The following is a 20,000-nucleotide window of genomic DNA, read 5'->3' as shown; positions in this document are numbered from 1 at the left end:
AACACAGCAACTTTTTGTCACAAACAAAATACATTAGACATACAACACTTTTCAACCTCTGAGTCGAGATTGCAACATGTTTATTTATTCCACAAGTTAAATCTTTAGAAAATGCTTATGATATATATCTTTTGAATTATTTCCCACAGTATCTAAAATTAAACCTATTGAATCTTTGAAAGTGTGAAGTTATCTCTATTATGGATGCACTTTATCTCTACGGCATAGCCCAGGGGGCATATATTACGCAAGACTTGGGGTGCAAGGAAGGAAATATAGGCCAATACTAATACTCCTTGACAATCTCAACTGAGATTTGCATAAGACCCATCTTCTGCAATATTTCTAGAACATCAATCAAGATCTAGTGAAGCTCATGTAACAATTTCCAATACAGGAAAATCTATATGCACAGCTGCTGATCTTCTGAATAGAACCAACCACATTCTTTGGTAAGCGTGAATTCAATTGGATCATAGCCCACCACTGGGATTGAAACATTCACCACATATGGATTGCTTCGAATGATTTCGCCTACAAAATGTACGAACTCATTTGTTAATAGTAGGTACAAAATGGCATCAGTATGTGGAGACAAAAAATCACTAACATATCCAATTCACATTCAGAACTGTTGGAGACAGGGCAGTAGGCACGGCACCATTGGCCCCTGATCCTGTAAGCATAACATCAAGCCCTTTCATCGGATTAACCTGTGTAGTGGAGGAAAAACAAAAGAAAATTATATGCAGAGTTCAACACATTGTAGACAAGATCAAGGACGAGGCCAGATGCTGGGCAAAGGTCGGGGCTCAAGGGCTCAGGGTCGTTCTGCCACCATCACGGGATGTACACTGATCATACTGTTAGCTTTTTAAACCTCACCTCCTAGGAGTACCTGTACCCTATCTTTCCAATGCAATGAAGCGCAAAGGTCCTTTGCGTTTTCTCGAAAAAAAAACATAAGGTATGCAACAGGCATATGGTTAGCACCAACGGTGGCAGCAGTCCCTCAAAAGACTCGCCTGGTATAGCTACTGGTTTCAACAACAGTGCACTCATTTGTTTGGTTAGCACTAATGACTGCGGGGTAGTTTACTGGTGTTATCTGATATTCTCATCATCTGGTTTTAACAACAATTGTACATCCATTGACCAACACCGATAACAAAGTTAAGGGACACCACTTAGCCCAAAGAAAAACTAACTATATGTGCAAAACCAAAATAAAATGAGGTAACATAAAGAAAACCATAAGGGCATAGAATGTGTAGTTTTTACAGTCCCAAGTCTTTTTCCTTACCCTGAAGGTAGGTTTTCCAACTAGGTCTGCGAGAGAAGACATGGCGCTAAGATATAAAGACACGTGAATCTGCTCACTTGGAAAGCTGCACAGAAAACAGAACTGCAATGATTTATATGTATCCATGCAAAAGTTCTTAGATAATGTGGATCAGAACTGCACAGAAAGCTTTTGAATCAGACCATATCAAAATTCTTAGAATTCTTAGATAATGTGGATCAGAGATAGCTCTGATTGCTAGACGCTACTCAATCCATATTTAATATATTTCAGGCTTCAGTGCTATTCATACACCATCAAGTCTTGACCACGTCTAGTAAATATTTCGGCTTTAGGCAGTTGACATGTGGTGACATGTCTTACCGTATGTACTCAAGTTGACAGTACAAGTGTGGCTTCAGAATCCTTATTCACTATGATAAAAGTAACCAAAGAGATCAACAAAAAAAAGACACAAAGGATTCTTGAAAGGTGAGCTATGTATAAATAACATGTGGCATACTGCAATTCGGTAGCGCTTAACTGACTTAGGATCTGTTTGAACCTTGTGGTTCTTCCATCAGGCAGTAGACGGATACCGGTTTCCAAGCAAGAATTCGAAGTTTGTTTGAGGATAACCTATTCTGTACAAATATAGTCTTTAAGAAAGTACATATTACATAAACCCGGTAGAACCAAGTGAACCTAGCCAACTGAACCTTGTATACAATTAGCATGACTTATGTGTTCACATGAAAGCAGTTAAACTTCCTAGTTGGCATTTAATAAGGCTTGGATAAACTGAAACTTCAACTAGGCCCGAAAAATCCCATAATCTCATTAAATTGGAAGGATATTTTGATATGATCTCTTACCTAAACCCATGATGAAGTTGTTCGAATCCCAGTTGAGTCAATCCATTGTAAACCTAGAGGAACCAAGCTAAGATGTAACATCAACTTAATCACTGATTAATACCCAAAGAAAGAACTAGCTTTACCACTTCTGCTGACCGGGGGTGGAAGCCCACAGTGAAACCCTTAAAAACTCTTGGACCTCTTTTAGGACAAGGAATGGCTAGCTCAACAACCGTCCTGGACAAAAAGGGAACATATTTAGCTGCAACGTACACAAGAAAAATAATGCCGTAAGCACACGAAAGCAGGCAACAGATCAGCGAAAATAAGCAGTACAGGTACATTTAAAAGTATATGATGCTCAAAGTTCTGGCTACTGCAGTTCTTTCGGTTTTAGAGAATTTAGAGCCATATTTTTATCGATCAAACATTTTCATTTCTCTTTTCCTTGTACCAAACATAAAGAGAACTAGATGGGCATGGCGCGCTCCGCCACGCCTGCCTACAGGAGTACTCAGTTGGCAATTTTAGACATGGGAGCTATATCTTGACTGCAGCGAGATGATAGCTTTCAGAAGCAGCTCTAGGAAGCTTCTATGGACCCGTTTATATCGGTGTTTATATCGGTTTTAAAAGCTTCCGTGCGGGTTTTTTTTCTACGCGTTTTCATGGTTTTTTGGGGGTTATATATTTTCCTTTCCTTTTTTTCTTTTTATCAAATACATGACGACTTTTTTTAACACGCCTTGTACATTTTTTGTGTACACGTGGAAAAATAATATTACACGTTGAATACTTTTCAAATATGCGATAAACAATTCTCAAATACATGTTTGAACATTTTTAGAATACATGTTAAATATTTCTAAATACACATTGAACATTTTTGAACGGTAAGAAACATTTTTAAAGTTACACGGACTTTTTTTACATTCTATAAAAAAAAATGTGACAAACATATTTTTGAAATGGATGAACATGTTTCTGAATGATGCAAAAAAAATTACGTGAATATTTATTTACTTTTATTTATTTATTTTAAAAATGTGACAATTTTTTTGAAACACATGAATATTTTTAAAATTTAGGAAAAATACCTTTTCCCATTTCAAAAATTACAGTAAGTAGTATTTGTTTTTGAGATTTATTAAAATAAGTAGTAAAAACAGAAATTAAAAACCAAACAGGTGACGGCCTGAGCGGTGGCCTAGACGGCCACGCATAAATTTGAAGGTGATTCAGGCAATGAGAACTGTAGCATATGTAAAGCTCCCATGGACGAAACTTGAAACGGGGATGAGGCAGCATGAATGGAAGAGTGCTGCATGGATTCCACCCCTGCCGTCACTCAGGACAGGCTTATCCTCATTGATAATGCTCCAGCGTGGTGGATATAGAAGCAGCCCAACGCTGAGCAGGGCCGGTCCTGAGATTTTGGGGGCCCGGGGCGAACCTAAAACTCAGGGCCCTTTCATATACTCCCTCCATTTCAATGATTTTTTAGCAATGAATTTTTTTTATCTCAGGACCCTTTCAAATATACTCCCTCCATTGCAATGAACTTTTATCACTGAAATTTTTTATCATCAAAAACTTCTTCTCAATACGAATACAACGTTTGTTTTTTATTACATAGAATACACATTTGGCTGGTCTAATTTATGGTAAAACTTCTTTTCAATACACTTTTTTAGGGAATGGCAGCTGAGCAATCTCTATATTAAGAGGGAGAGAAAAATTACAAATAGTGTTTCACTGCCGGAATCTCCACGTATACTTTTTAATCGTCATGATAACACAAAGCCCTAAAAAAATTGCCTCAAAACTAGAACTATCCAAGCTATATGCATGTATGCGGATAGAACATAGGAAGTGATAAATTATTAAAGATATAATATAGGAGTACCTTGGATCGGTAAGTTCTCGTCTCAATGCTAACACGATCTGAATTCGCATCTAGCTTCGGCCGGAGGCGATCGGCAACAGGCGTGCTTGTCCAGCGCCTAGAAACCATTGAGCGGAGCGGAATTCGCTGGACTACTGAACCCTAGTGGCGGCTCATCCTGCGCCAGCAACTAGTCTCGCGACCTGGAGCCTGGATCGGATCGGGATCGTTACGGCTCAGCCTCGTAAGGAAACTGGCAATTACAGCAAATTTCTCGCCATCATCGTGGCCTTGCTGCATCTGGCTGCTATGCCCTTTGCGGCTGCGTACTATCTCGATCGGGTCTATTACGAGTGTTTAGCGTCCCAGTTTCACAGGCCCATGGGTTATGTGCGACGTGGGGGCCCCCTGTGATGAGGAACAGTAGATGAGGAACATGAAAATATAATCATATGTCAAATCTGTTTGGCTACTTCTAGATACTTCTGTTGTGGTCTAGTATTTCTTTTCTTTTCTTTATCCTACCTACTGTTTTCTAGAGTCTTCTAGTTGTGAGTAGCTATGAGTAGAATGGTGAACCTTAAATAATGTTTCTAGAGTATTCCAGCTATAAGTAGAAGTATGTGAAGGCTTCCCAAAGCCCTATAAATAGAGGTCCTCACCTCTACTTTGTACCCAGACTATGTACCCCTACCTATAATAGAACTTGTTGTTCTTATCTAAGATCTTGGAGTAGATCTTGTGCCCTAGGAGTTCTGGATTGAACTCTTGCTGCCCTATCAGCCTACATTCGCCTCTAGAGCGATATCTAGCGCAGCACGTTGAAGTTGTTCCTTCAACACTTGTGCTGTACACATTGTAGCAGCAAGGTGGAGTTGCTCCTCCACAACCTTTGTGCTGCTTCAGGTGGTATCAGAGCCTCATTGACCCATAATCGTTCTTGTTGTCCTCTTCGAGAGCAAGTTGCAGCAAGCAATGGAGCAATTGGAGAAGAGGGTGGATGCTGCTGAACAACAAATCAAAGAGCTGCGTGAAGATCTAAATAGGAGATTTGACCAGCTGGTTGAGATGATAAGAAAGGGTGTCCCCCCTGCTACCAATGAAGGAGATTCATCTAAAGAAGAGGAAGATGTTCATCAAGGAAGAAGGAGAGGTAATCTTGGAGCAAGACCGTCACGACAACATGTTGTTCAACGTGCTTCAAGAAGGCCAATTTATGTTGAGGCTTCTGAAGGTGAAGAATATGATGACGCCCTTGAAGAACCAAATCTCTACGCATATCGGAGAGCACCCAACCCTACATATGCAAGAGATACATACAAGGTGAAAGTTGAGATCCCAAGTTTTAATGGAAATGTTGACATTGAAGGGTGCCTGGATTGGTTATATAAAGTGGAGACTTTCTTTGAGGTCATGGAGGTTCCGGAAGATCGTAGAGTTCCTTTGGTCGCATACAAGCTGAAAGGAGGATCCGGTGCATGGTGGCATCGCGTTCAAGAGGAGCGCAGGCTGGGAGGAGAACCTCGTGTTAGAACTTGGCGACAAATGAAAGGCCTCTTGAAAGGGAGATTTTGCCCGCTGATTATGACCAGATCCTGTTTATCCAATTTCAAAATTGTGCTCAAGGAAATAGGACTGTTTCAGATTACACGGAGGAGTTTCTAAGGCTACAAGTGAGGTGCAACCTTGCTGAAACTGAAGAGCAACAAGTTGCAAGGTACATCAATGGTCTCAATGATGCTATTCAAGATCGATTGATGATGCAACAAATCTGGTCCGTTGATCAAGCACAAGCTCTAGCCTTAAAGGCCGAGAGGTTTGTGAGGATGAGAAAGACAACTAAGGCTCCATATCCTCATACCGAAGGCTCATCTAGGAGCCAACCTAATAGAGTGGAAGAAAAGACCACTCCACCAAAGACAAAACAGCCCATCCCGAAGCAAACTAGAGGCAAGGGTAAGGCAAATGAAGGCCCAAAGTACTATAAATGTGGTAAAGAGGGACACATATCCAGCGGTTGCCCACTAAGGAAATTTGTTAACACGACTATCCATGATGGTGAAAGCGATGAGGAAGAATACGAATCTGAAGATGTAGACGGACAAGAGGTTTGTCAAGAAGAAGGTGAAGAGGTGGTATGTGTGATCCAGCGTGTCCTATGTTCCACACCACAACTCGATGACACACAACGGAAGAAAATATTTGAGAGCAAATGCACGGTGAATGGCAAGGTATGCAAACTAGTGATTGATAGTTGCAGCTGCGAGAATCTTATCTCCCAGAAGTTGGTGGACCATTTAAAGCTTGAAACCCATGATCATCCAAATCCCTACACTATTGGATGGATCAAGAAAGGAGTGAATATGAGGATCACCAAACAATGCAACCTGCCACTTTCTTTGGGTAAGCATTATCGCTCAAATGTGTTGTGTGATGTGGTTGACATGGATGCCAGCCATGTTCTTCTTGGGAGGCCTTGGCAATTTGATGTGGACACTACACACAAGGGCAAGGAAAATTCTTACTCTTTCCTTTGGAACAAGAGAAGGATCATTATCTTACCAAACAAAACCGAAGGTAATACCTCTAAGGAGGAGGGGAAAACTATGTTAACTATCTCCCATACCTCTCATGAGTTTATGGAAGACTTGAAGGAGGCAGATTTGTGTGTTGCACTTGTTGTAAAGGGAGAAGAGCACCTGACTGTTGAAATTTCAGCAAAGGTACGTGGTTTATTGGCAGAATTTCAGAACATACTTGGGGAGCCACATGGCTTGCCACCGATGAGAGGAATTCAACATAGAATTGACTTAATTCCGGGAGCAAGTCTTCCTAATCTTCCACACTATCGAATGAGCCCAAAGGAGCATGATATATTGAAGGAGAAAGTGGAGGAATTGTTGCAAAAGGGGCACATTCGAGAAAGTATTAGCCCATGTGTTGTACCAGCCTTACTCGCGCCAAAGAAAGATGGATCTTGGCGCATGTGTACGGACAGTAGAGCCGTTAACAAGATCACCGTAAGGTATAGATTCCCTATTCCCCGTCTGGATGATATGTTGGATCAGCTTAGTGGAGCAAGAGTGTTCACAAAGCTAGATTTAAGAAGTGGATATCATCAAATCCGTATAAGACCCAGGGATGAATGGAAGACCGCCTTCAAGACAAAGGGTTGTTTGAATGGCTAGTCATGCCATTTGGACTCTCAAATGCACCAAGTACCTTTATGCACTTAATGAATCAAGTCCTTAGACCCTTCTTATCCCACTTTGTTGTGGTCTATTTCGATGACATCTTGATCTATAGCAAGGATGAGGATGAACACTTTGATCACATTCGGAAGGTGCTAGAAGTACTAAGGAAAAATGAGCTCTACGTCAACTTGAAGAAATGTGTTTTCCTGCAAACACAACTTCTTTTCCTAGGATTCGTCATAACATGTGACGGCATTCGTGTTGATGATTCTAAGGTTGAAGCAATCCGAGAATGGCCAACTCCTAAGACCATTTCTGAGGTAAGAAGCTTTCATGGCCTTGCAACTTTCTATAGGCGATTTGTTAAGAATTTCAGCACTATCATGGCACCAATTACCGAGTGTTTGAAGAAAGGAAAGTTCCAATGGGCAGAAGCAGCTGAAGCTAGCTTCAATGAGATTAAACAAAAGCTATCACAAGCTCCTGTCTTGGTACTACCTGATTTCAACAAGACTTTTGAGTTGGAGTGTGATGCAAGTGGAGTAGGCATTGGAGCTGTCCTATCTCAAGAAAGGAAGCCCATTGCTTTCTTTAGTGAGAAGTTAAGTGAAGCTAGACAGAAATGGGGTACCTATCAGCAAGAATTATACGCCGTTTTCAGAGCGTTGAAAACTTGGGAAGTCTATTTGCTGCCTAAAGAGTTCATTGTTTATAGCGACCATCAATCCTTGAAGCATTTTAGAAATCAAAGGCATGTTGACCGCATGCTAGCAAGATGGGCAGCATATCTGGAGAGATTTAACTATCTCATCATGCATAAATCTGGAATAACTAACAGAGTGGCCGATGCTTTGAGTCGTCGTGCATGCCTCTTGACTTCTTTTGAAGCTGAACTTCCGGGCATGGATCAAATAAAGGAGTTGTATGAGGCTGACGAAGACTTTGGCCATGTTTGGGTAAAGCACGCAAGGGGCCAACCATTAGGTGATGACTATTTGATGCAAGATGGATATCTCTTCAAAAATGATTGTTTGTGCATTCCAAGAAGTTCTCTACGTGACAAGCTGGTTAGAGAGCTCCATTCAAGTGATCTTAGTGGCCATGTTGGACGGGACAAGACTATCGCTAACCTGGAAGCTCGCTACTTTTGGCCACAACTAAAGAGAGATGCTGGAAAGTTCGTTCAACGGTGCCCCGTATGTCAGACCTGCAAAGGCCAAGTCCAGAACACAGGGTTATACATGCCTTTGCCTGTTCCTGTCGCTCCATGGGAGGACATTTCTATGGACTTCGTCTTGGGCTTGCCAAGAACAAGACGAGGAAGTGATGCTGTATTTGTGGTCGTGGATAGATTCTCTAAGATGGCTCATTTCATCCCATGCCGCAAAACAACGGATGCTCATCATGTGGCAAACCTATTCTTTCGAGAAGTGGTCAGACTTTATGGAGTACCAAGGTCCATCGTCTCAGACCGTGATAGCAAGTTTCTTGCTGCATTTTGGCTCACTTTGTGGAAGCAATTCAACACTGAATTGAAATTTTCTAGCACTGCTCATCCACAAACAGATGGACAAACGGAAGTGGTGAACAAGTTTTTGGGTAATCTGATCCGTTGCATTTGTGGAGAAAGAAAGGGACAATGGGATTTGGCTTTATCTCTTGCAGAATTCTCCTACAATAACTCCAAGCATAGATCCACAGGAAGGAGCCCTTTTTCCATTGTCTACACTAAAGTTCCATCACATGTGGTGGACCTGGTGAAGCTACCATCAAGGGGAAACTCAAAATCAGCATTGTCCTTTGCTGATAATTACACCGAGTTATTTGAAGAGATTCGCGGTGCTTTAGAAGCACAAAATCAGAAATATAAACAACTTGCTGATTGCAAAAGGAGGCTAAAATCATTCCAAGGTGGTGATAAGGTGATGGTCTACCTTCGAAAAGAGAGGCTGCCTTTAGGTGTTAAAGGGAAACTTAGGCAGCGAAGGTATGGGCCCTTCTCTATCGTGAGGAAGATAAATGATAATGCTTATGTGATAGATCTTCCAAGCGATATGGGTATCTCCAACACTTTTAATGTTGCGGACTTGACTCTCTACCATCCAGAAGAAGCGCTCTATGAAGATAACTCGAGGGCGAGTTCCAAACAACCAGGGGAGAATGATGAGGAACAGTAGATGAGGAACATGAAAATATAATCATATGTCAAATCTGTTTGGCTACTTCTAGATACTTCTGTTGTGGTCTAGTATTTCTTTTCTTTTCTTTATCCTACCTACTGTTTTCTAGAGTCTTCTAGTTGTGAGTAGCTATGAGTAGAATGGTGAACCTTAAATAATGTTTCTAGAGTATTCCAGCTATAAGTAGAAGTATGTGAAGGCTTCCCAAAGCCCTATAAATAGAGGTCCTCACCTCTACTTTGTACCCAGACTATGTACCCCTACCTATAATAGAACTTGTTGTTCTTATCTAAGATCTTGGAGTACATCTTGTGCCTAGGAGTTCTGGATTGAACTCTTGCTGCCCTATCAGCCTACATTCGCCTCTAGAGCGATATCTAGCGCAGCACATTGAAGCTGTTCCTTCAAAACTTGTGTTGTACACATTGTAGCAGCAAGGTGGAGTTGCTCCTCCACAACCTTTATGCTGCTTCACCCTGGACCTGGGGGCCCGGGGCGGCCGCCCCCCTGCCCCCCCTCAGGGCCGGCCCTGACGTTGAGAGAGGCGGAGGCATGGTTATGGGCTAGAGCAGGAGCAGTGTCCAGCGGTTATCAAGTGTATTTGGAAGTCCAATCGTACTTCGAGTTAAAAGGCTTTGCCTGGCTCATGGTCAAAGATAGGTTCAACACAAGGGAGTATGGACTTCATGGATAGAAAAACTGGCAGCCCCTCTGTCCCCTTTTCTCCCCTGTCCTCCCTATGTATACTCTCCCATTCTCTTTATATAGTCCCTCCGTCTTGTAAATATGTTTTCTTACTTAATACTCCCTTCGTTCACAAATATAAGATGTTTTGGATATTTCAATATGGACTACATACTGACTGAAATGAGTGAAGAAACACACTAAAACGTGTCTATATACATCCGATTTAGAAAAAAGTTAGAACATCTTATATATGTGAACAGAGGGAGTAATATTTACTGTCGGGGACTCCCTCACAGTTTTTCGATCAGAAAAAATGCATTGAGACGCAAAGCCTATGCATTTTCTCGAAAAAGAAAAAAAAGGTGCTGCATGTGCCGCAAATTTCCGTGTCAAGTGCTGATAGTCATCATCGTGCAGGAAGGTTAATGTATATGTCTAACCTCGCTATGATGCTACATAACAACAGTGATAGTACCTGTTACTATGAGGCGCCATAATTTTAAAAGACCGTGATTGGCTATTTGAAAGCCAAAACATTTTACATTCAAAATAGGTAATGAACTGGTGGGTTCTGCATTTTTATATATTTTCTGCACCAAAATTGTTGTCTTCTTACTTTCAGAATATTTACCAGTGTGCATACTAAGAAAATATACCCATTCATCTGTCCCCTGAAATGATTTGCTATGTTCAACTCAAATTTATTCCTCCCATTTGTACAAGATGCAAGAAATTATCGTGAGCATGTTGACTGTGGTCAGCTGATCTACATACTAACATGGATGAAAAACTAGACTTCATAGTAAAACATTTAACTACAAGTGACCAGCTCTGTTTTGTAGCAAACACGCAGAAATTAGGAAAGAAGTTGCAGCTTCTTCGCTTTTTGACATCAATAGAAAGAAATCAATTAACTAATTCTTTTAAAAAATACCACAAATAAAAGTCGTCATGGTTACCTGCACATCCTTTCATCATAGGATACGCTGCAAATGCATCCATGTTCATCTGCAAAATTATCAATGTTAATTTTTTCTTTCGCAAAAAGGGATGCAGCCAAAAAGAATCCAAACATTGGTCAACCAATCATTGTTGATGATTCTGGCAATAAACATTTAAGCAAGGTAGTAATTGTCAGACAGTCAAGCAAAATGGCTAAAAACATGTGCTAACATAAAAAAAAAAATTGAGCATCAGACTGGTTACATGAAAGTTTTGATAATCAAAACGACTTTAGTAACTTTATATGATATACAAAACGTTGGTTAAAGTGGCTCGAGGAGAACTCTGGAAAGCAAGACAGCAGAAAGAGTACAGGAGGGCAAATGGATTGTGCTACAGTTGTGGAGATAAGTTCACTCCAGGACATGTGTGCTCCACTGCAGGTGGTACCAATGCACAACTGAAAGTAGCTGAATGTGTGAACCCGCATGATATCATTTCTGATGCACTTTTGGATGCGCTGTTAGAGGAACAGCAAGTGGAATGTGCAACAATTTCTGTCCAAGCTTTGTCAGGTGCTTCTCACCCCAAGACCATCCAGTTCAGACCTTTGATTGGGAATCAGTTCAGACCTCCCGCGCCGCGCCGGAGCAGCCCGGAGTCAGGTCCGGCCGGATCTGACCAGGACGCCACACGCACGCACCCACCCGAGGAGAGCTCCTCGCAGCCGCCACGCTACAGGCAAACCACAGAGCGCCGCCGCCCTGCCCCGCCGCCGTCGCGCCGAAGGGCCCCGAGTCAGTCTCCGCCCCTGCCCGTGTCACCGTCCGGCGTCGGCTGCACACGTAGCAGAAAGGAGCCAAGGCCCCGCCGCCGCCTACGCCTGCGGGGCTTTGTCCGACGGCGCCTTGTGGCAGCGGCGGCGGGGGAGGAACGCCGGGAGTGGGGACGAAGGCGGCTGCCGCTAGGGATTGCCCCCGGTCGCCCGCGGGGGTGACGCGGGGGGAGGAGGGAAAAGTTGTTTCGTCCAGTGCTCAGTTCTCCATAACTTTATTATGATTGCATATAACTACATATTGGAGACTGAATCAAAGTCTAAAGCAATGCTTCCGTCGAGATGGAAGGGACTGACTATTCGCCACCAAGGTTTCCTAAACATAAAATGTTTGTGTCCGTAAATGAGGTAAGTGTTAAACACAACTTGGCACAAGTTCGCGGAAACTCAGATTCAGTTAGCATAACATGACCAAGAATAGTGATTTATGCCATAAGACATCCCTAAGCGCACATATAATCAGATAAAAAAATGTGTAACCATGGAGCTTTAACAACAAACCGAATGCTAATTTTACTTTAGTCAGGTTGCAACATATTTGGTGGAAGAGTATTAACAAAAAAATGTAAACAGAAAAGACAGCTGACCTTTGCATACTTTATTTGAGCATCGTCCACACATAATGTTGACCTGAAATATCAAATATGCTCAATTGATGTTAGTCCAGATATCTAAAATGAAACTACACAAGAAAATAGGAAATTCTAAATATTAGTGAAAACAGCAAAGTATCTCATCGAAGTTAGAGCAAACCTGTGCAGTACGGCCCATCTCTTCAAACGTAGTTTCACATTTCGCTAAATCACCATTGTGAAATCTCTGAAATAATGTGACAGGTTAAGGAATGATGAAGGCTGAAAACCTACTATGAGAAAAGATGTCAGAGCAATTATGCAAAGAACGAAGATGCTTTAATCAATATTCTGTTTAGTGATTGCTCATTAAGACCCTTCCCCGGACCCTGCGCAAGCGGGAGCTACTTGCACCGGGCTGCCCTTTTTTTAGTTATTGCTTATTAAGAAAGCTTGGAAGTGTTAGGAATAAGGTACTTGTATTCCCATGAAGCCATAGGCCGATATATATACATGTACAGGTGTGGAACATATGCAGGAAACCCCTTATACAATGGGATAAACACATAGGGGTACATGACTTATATTATAACTCTAACACCCCCCCTCAAACTCATGGTGGATGAACAACACTGAGTTTGGAGAGATAAAAGCCATGTTGTGCTCTAGTCTGGGCCTTCGTTAGGAAATCTGCCAACTGTAACTCGGAAGGCACATACTGAAGAGCAATAACCTGATCCTGCACACCAGCGCGCACATAGAAAGCATCAACACCAATATGCTTGGTGAGCTCATGCTTTACAGGATCGCGCGCAATGCTAATAGCACATGTACTGTCAGATAAGAGCAGAGTCGGTATAGTGACAGAAACACCAAAATCCTGAAGTAACCACCGTAACCAAGTCACCTCTGCCGTCAAAAGAGCCATGGCTCGCAACTCAGCCTCAGCACTCGAACGGGAAACTGCAATCTGTTTCTTCGTCTTCCAGGCAATGAGAGAACCGCCAAGAAAAACACAGTAAGCAGAAAGTGAACGGCGATTGGAAGGATCACTAGCCCACGTAGCATCCGAATAGGCCTGAAGCTGTAAAGAACTGGAGCTGGGAAAGAATAGACGGTGAGAGATCGTGCCCCAAAGATATCGAAGAACACGAAGGAGATGACTATAGTGAACCGATGTGGGAGCAGAGACAAACTGACTCAGAATATGAACCGGATAAGAGATGTCCGGACGAGTGACAGCTAGATAAACAAGACTGCCAACGAGATGACGATAACGCGTCGGGTCAGGGAGAGGATCACTATCAGTAGCACGGAGGTGAACATTGAGCTCCATAGGAGTCTCAACAATGCGCTCGTCAGTAAGAGCAGCACGAGCAAGAAGATCCTGGATATACTTCTCCTGGGATATAAAAAAGCCATCAGAGGTAGAAGAGACTTCAATCCCAAGAAAGTAGCGAAGAGGTCCAAGATCAGACATAAGAAACTGCTCACTAAGACGGGCCTTTACAAAGGCAATATACTCGGGGTCATCCCCAGTGATGATCATGTCATCAACATAGAGAAGAAGAAGAGTCCGACCACGAGGAGAAAGGTGAATAAACAATGCTGGATCATGAGCACTTGCTGAAAAACCAGCAGTAGTGACCACAGAGGCAAAACGCTCAAACCAAGCGCGGGGGGCTTGCTTAAGGCCATAGAGAGAGCGACGAAGACGACATACCATGCCATCAGGAACAAAATACCCAGGTGGTGGCTGCATGTACACCTCCTCACGCAGCTCACCATTAAGAAAAGCATTCTTAACATCAAGCTGAGATATAGACCAGTGGCGTGCAGAGGCAACGGCAAGAAGTGTACGAACAGTGGTCATATGGGCCACAGGAGCAAAAGTCTCGTCATAATCACGACCATGCTCCTGCTGAAAACCACGAGCCACAAGACGAGCTTTGTGACGCTCAAGAGAACCATCGGAGCGAGTCTTAACCTTGTAGACCCACTTACAAGTGATGGGACGGACTCCGGGAGGAAGAGAAACAAGATCCCAGGTACCAGTGCGTTCAAGAGCAGCAATCTCCTCTGCCATCGCAAACTGCCATTCAGGATGAACAACAGCCTGACGATAAGAAGTCGGCTCAAGGACAGCAGCACCAGCGGTGGGAAATCCATAGCGATCAACAGGCGGAAGAGGACGAGAACGCAAGCCATAAGTAGGCTGAGAGGAAGATGACGACTCACCCAATGAGGCATCCACGGGTCGTGAACGACGAGTGTAATGCTGAGGAAAAGATGGAACAATAGAAGGAGGAATCGCCAAGGTAGAATCGGGGGGTGGCGACGAAGAAGTCACCGGAGATGAAGGTGTAGAATCTGGTGACATGCTAGGCGAGGAGACCGGAGAAGATGGTGGCTGCAAATCAACTAGAGGTGGAGAAGCAGAGGGAGTGGAACGAATAGGCACAGGCGCGACGGGGGTGATAGGTGAGTCAGGAAAAGTGAGGAAAGAGATATCCTCCACTGAAAAAATCGAGGAAGATGGGCGTGGGTAGAAGGGACGAGACTCATCAAAAGTCACGTCTCGAGAGATACGCATCCGACGACCGATAGGATCCCAACAACGATAGCCCTTATGCTCATCACTGTAGCCTAAGAAGACACACTCAACAGACTAAGCGGTCAGTTTGGTGCGTTCGCGAGGGGCAAGAAGAACATAGCAAACACAACCAAACAAGCGAAGCATGGAATAATCGGGAGAACGATCAAAAAGACGCTCGAAAGGAACACCACCCTGTAGAGCAGCGGAAGGCTGTATATTGATAAGATAGGTGGAGGTGGAGACGGCCTCAGCCCAAAAATGAGGCGGGAGAGAGGCAGCAATCATCAATGCACGAGCCGTCTCCAGAAGATGTCGATGCTTTCGCTCAGCCACACCATTCTGAGCATGAGCACCAGGACAAGAGAATTGAGAGAGAGTTCCTTGCTCAGCAAGAACACCACGCAACATCTTAGAGATATACTCGCCAGCGGAGTCAGCACGAAAAACACGAATGGGTGAAAAGAACTGAGTATGAACCATGGCAGCAAAACGCTTATAAATAGACAACACCTCACTACGAGAAGTCATGAAATAAAGCCATGTGTAACGAGAGAAATCATCTATGAAAATAATATAGTATTTATGACCACCTTTCGAAGCGAAAGGAGCCGAACCCCATACATCAGAATGGACTAAATCGAAAGGACGCTTAGACACTGACTCACTATGTGAATATGGTAACTGAATCTGCTTGCCAAGACGACAACCCTGACACTCTAAAGAGACATCTCCTGAGACAGACCCCAGAAGACCTCGACGAACTAAAGACGACAACCGAGAACCACATAGATGACCAAGTCGATGATGCCACTGCTTGAAGGAACCAGTAACAGAGGCGACTGAAGAGGAGGAACTGGCGATGGTGGTGGCAGCGGAAGGAACATGAAGCCAGTCCAACTCCCAAAGACCCTGAGAATCACGGCGGCGAGGGCCAGCCCCAACCAGAGTGTGCGTGCGACGGTCCTGGACAGAACAAGAGTCAACGTCAAGGATGACGCGACAACCAGAATCAGTAAGTTGACCAGCAGAAAACAGATTCATGGTAAGTCGAGGAACATGAGCAACATCAGGAACAGAATAAGGAGTGGTAAGATTGCCTCTACTAGCAACAGAAAGTGGAGTACCATCAGCAGTGAAGACATGAACAGGAGAATCCAGCGATCGAAGAGAGGACAAGGTGGAAGAATGAGAAGACATATGAAAAGAAGCTCCAGAGTCTAGAACCCATGGGGATGTACCTGACTGTGTAGAGGGCGGTTGCTCAGTGCGGGAAGCATCAGTCACAGAACCAGCAGTACCCGTCGAGGAAGAACCTGAAGCCGCGAGCAGACGCTTAAGTCTCAGAATATCCTGCTCAGTCAAGGCAATGGCTGAAGCTGTCGAGGTAGATGACGAAGTCCCTGAAGATGATGATCGCGCCTTGCGCAGGTGTTTCCTCCTCGTGTAGCACTGGGACTCAATATGCCATCATTGTTGCAGTAATCGCAATGTGGACGGGTGCGACCGGAGCCTCCAGAAGGAGTGGGCAAGAGCGGCGGAGCACTCGAGCGAGAAGGGGTCGGTGCAGCAGGTGGCGTGGAAGAAGACCGAGTAGCGAGCACAGAGGGAACCTCCAGCAAACCAGCACCACGTAAGCGAGTCTCCTCAGCACGAATCTCAGAAAGTGCCTCCATGAGAGAAATACGGCCACGAGCAAACAACTGAGCACGCCGGGGCTCAAACTCCTTACGGAGCCGAGATAGGAACTCGTAGACGCGATGAAACTCCAAATTGGCCTGGACAGCCTGGCAACAGGGGCAAGTACGACAACCAGCACTGCGAAGAGAATCAAGCTGGCGCCAGATAGCAGAACTCTGTGCATAGAAGTCATCAACAGTAGAGTCACCCTGCTGAAGAGCATGCTCCTGACGGACCACAGAAAGGTACAAGGCATCACCAAAGGGCTGATAGCGCTGACGAAGACGGGTCCACATCTCAAAGACAGTAGGAAGACCCAGAAACTCAAAAGCAAACTGAGGCAGAACACTAGCAGTGAGAACAGCTGCAGCACGAGCATCATCATCAAGCCACTGGGTGTAAACAGACAGAGCACCATGATACGTCTGAAGAGCCTCCTCATAAGCCAAAACCCTCTCATCATAAGCACGATCAGCAGCCTCATCAGCAAGCTTAGCCGCATCCTTGGCGGCCTGATTAGCATCCGTAGGAAGAACCGATGGAGTCGACGGAGTGGGGGCCACCGGAGGAACCGGACATGGCGGACAGCAGACCTCGCCAGAAAGAACACCCCAGAGACGGATGCCACGCATGTGAATGCGCATGAAGCCAGTGAACTCGGTGTAGTTAGTACCATCAAAGATCACCGGACAGCGAGGGACAGCAACATAGCCCGATGCAGCAGACATTTTTTTTTAGATCCGACGAGAGCACCAGCGACAGCAGACTACCAGCAGCGGAATCAGGCGCGAGCAGTGATGGGGTTATGTACCTAGGGTAGGGTCATGGACCTGATCCAAGTACCTTACCCAAGGACACCCTTAGAAGAAGTCACCTTCCAGTCGACCAACGAGGGACACACTCGACTGACTTGAAGGACTCGACCACGAAGACTCACTCGACCACCGGAAAGTCAAAAGGCACTCTGCACTGCAACGGCCTGTAATCAAGTAGGCTTTATGATAGTAAAGGCACTTTATGTGGGGCGTTACCAGTAACGCCCCAGACTTAACTCACCTTAAACCCTCTCCTACGTGGGCTGGCTGGGGTCCTGGCGCACTCTATATAAGCCACCCCCCTCCACAGGCAGAGGGGTTCGGCACCTTGTAACTCATATACTCATAATCCACTCGACCGCCTCCGGGCTCCGAGACGTAGGGCTGTTACTTCCTCCGAGAAGGGCCTGAACTCGTACATCCCTTGTGTTTACAACCTCTCCATAGCTAGGACCTTGCCTCTCCATACCTACCCCCCACTCTACTGTCAGGCTTAGAACCACGACAGTTGGCGCCCACCGTGGGGCGGGTGTTTTAGCGATTTTGTGGAGAAGTTGCGATTCTTCCGAGTACTTTCATCATGGTGTCTGCTGGAGTTTTGGTCGAGGGTCAAGAGATCCGTCTCGGCACTCTCACCTTCATCGCCGACGACTCCGCATGGCTCCAGGAGGCTCCACTCGACGTTGATGCGCTCCCCGTCCGTGGTGCGACGCATTTTCGTGCATATGTCCGCGGCGTTCTGCTGCGGCAACCGTCGACCCAGTATCGGTCGGCCCCTCCATCGTCCACCCTCCCGGTATCCCGCCAGCGCAAGCGCTCGGGCCGGTCGAGGCTTCAGCGATGGGTGAGGCACGCGGTGGCTCGCCAATCGGCCACCACCCAAGTTGCGGCAATCGAGCCCGACGAACCTCTCTACGGCTTGTTCGATCTGTCGACTGGCTCCGTAGAGACTGCATCCGAGTGCGGTAGCAGTGATCCAGCGGCGGAAATCTTGATGGTCGACGGGCCCCACAGTCCCCCTGGCTTCGCCCGTGGTGGTGGAGCAGGTGACGGCGGCGACCCTACACGAGGCTACGAAGAGTACCAGCCCGAGCCACTCGACTCTCTGCAAAGAGAGGAACTTCGCCGCAGGAACGAGGATCCCCTGCGTATTCCCATCGCAGGAGAAACCCCCGAGGCTCGTGCCTTGGAGGAGGCGCGTCTGGCCAATTTGGCCGAGCGCACTCGACTGGAGAACCTTCAGCGAGCTCTCGACGAGCGCGCGCGGCAACGAGTTCCCGACAACAGTCGACGTCAACTCTTCCCGCCGACTCAGGTATATCGAACCCCAATTCAGAATTTAGCAGCTGCGACCCGTATAGCAGAGTCCATCCAGCCTTCGCAATCGGAAGCTGGCAGAGGTTTGCTGCAGATCAGGGATCTGCTCCGGGCAGCAGGAGATCAGAATTCAGCCGTGTCTCAGTCGCGCAACAGAATTCACAGTCGATCCGTCACTGTGAATACGGTTCAGTCGGCTCATAGCCCCAGATCGCCTCCGCGGCGTGAAGGGCGCGAGAATCGACGAGATCAATATGGCGACAGACTCGACCGAGATGATAGGCGTCGAGTGCCCTATTCCCCTCCGAGGGGTGGGTCTTACGCTCCTCGGCAGCCAGATGATAGGCGTCAGTACAGTACAGGGCGTAGGGTTCCAGTCGACCCCAGAAAACCAGGCTTCGACGCGCGATCCATTATCGTGCAAGGGTTGGTTGACCGGAACAGAGCCCATCGAGGTGGACTCGACAGAGATGTACCCACAAGCAGTCGAGTGCATGTTTCTGGTCCTGAATGTTTCAGCAGAGCTATCAGAGCCGCAGTTATCTCTCCCAATTTCAGGTTGGCAACAGGAGTCAGCAAGTTCACTGGTGAGTCTAAGCCTGAAACTTGGCTTGAAGACTACCGAGTGGCAGTTCAGATTGGTGGTGGGAACGACGAGGTGGCCATGAAGCATTTGCCCCTCATGTTGGAAGGTTCTGCCAAGGCATGGTTGACTCAGTTACCTCCTAGCAGCATTTACACTTGGGAAGACCTGTCCCGAGTGTTCGTCAGGACGTTTGAAGGAACTTGCAAGCGACCAGCTGGATTGACAGAGTTGCAAGTCTGCGTGCAGAAAACTAATGAGACTCTCAGAGAGTATATTCAGAGGTGGATCACTTTGCACCACACTGTGGAGAATGTGTCCGATCATCAGGCAGTCTGCGCCTTCAAAGACGGCGTCAAGAACAGAGAACTGAGTTTGAAGTTTGGTCGAACCGGTGACATGACCTTGAGTCGGATGATGGAGATTGCTACCAAGTACGCCAACGGCGAAGAAGAAGACCGACTCCGAAGCGGCAAGCACAAGCCGAGTCAGTCGGAAAAAGGAAACACCAGTCGGAAACAGAAGCGGAAGGCTGAACCGGCAGCTCCTGGAGAGGCTCTGGCCGTGACTCAAGGAAA

At 45.6% G+C, this 20,000-nt stretch overlaps 1 protein-coding gene across 6 annotated transcripts in view; it reads right to left on the bottom strand.

Annotated features, from left to right (window-relative positions):
• Positions 1 to 20,000, bottom strand: part of LOC119275771 — a 38,076-nt gene that overhangs the window by 3,315 nt on the left and 14,761 nt on the right. For all 6 annotated transcript variants that reach the window (XM_037556680.1, XM_037556681.1, XM_037556679.1 and 3 more), the window contains exons 7-14: positions 12,616 to 12,681; positions 12,450 to 12,492; positions 11,045 to 11,093; positions 2,283 to 2,376; positions 2,158 to 2,210; positions 1,304 to 1,388; positions 611 to 713; positions 442 to 534 (exon numbers count right to left, since the gene is read on the bottom strand). In XM_037556680.1, coding sequence (XP_037412577.1) covers positions 442 to 534; positions 611 to 713; positions 1,304 to 1,388; positions 2,158 to 2,210; positions 2,283 to 2,376; positions 11,045 to 11,093; positions 12,450 to 12,492; positions 12,616 to 12,681 — 586 coding nt within the window. The remainder of the gene's footprint in view (positions 1 to 441; positions 535 to 610; positions 714 to 1,303; positions 1,389 to 2,157; positions 2,211 to 2,282; positions 2,377 to 11,044; positions 11,094 to 12,449; positions 12,493 to 12,615; positions 12,682 to 20,000) is intronic.

This window comes from Triticum dicoccoides, chromosome 3B (genome assembly GCF_002162155.2).
Source record: "Triticum dicoccoides isolate Atlit2015 ecotype Zavitan chromosome 3B, WEW_v2.0, whole genome shotgun sequence".
Taxonomy (NCBI): domain Eukaryota; kingdom Viridiplantae; phylum Streptophyta; class Magnoliopsida; order Poales; family Poaceae; genus Triticum; species Triticum dicoccoides.
Note: the sequence above shows the minus strand (reverse complement) of the source record. Positions and strands in the feature narration are given on the sequence as shown.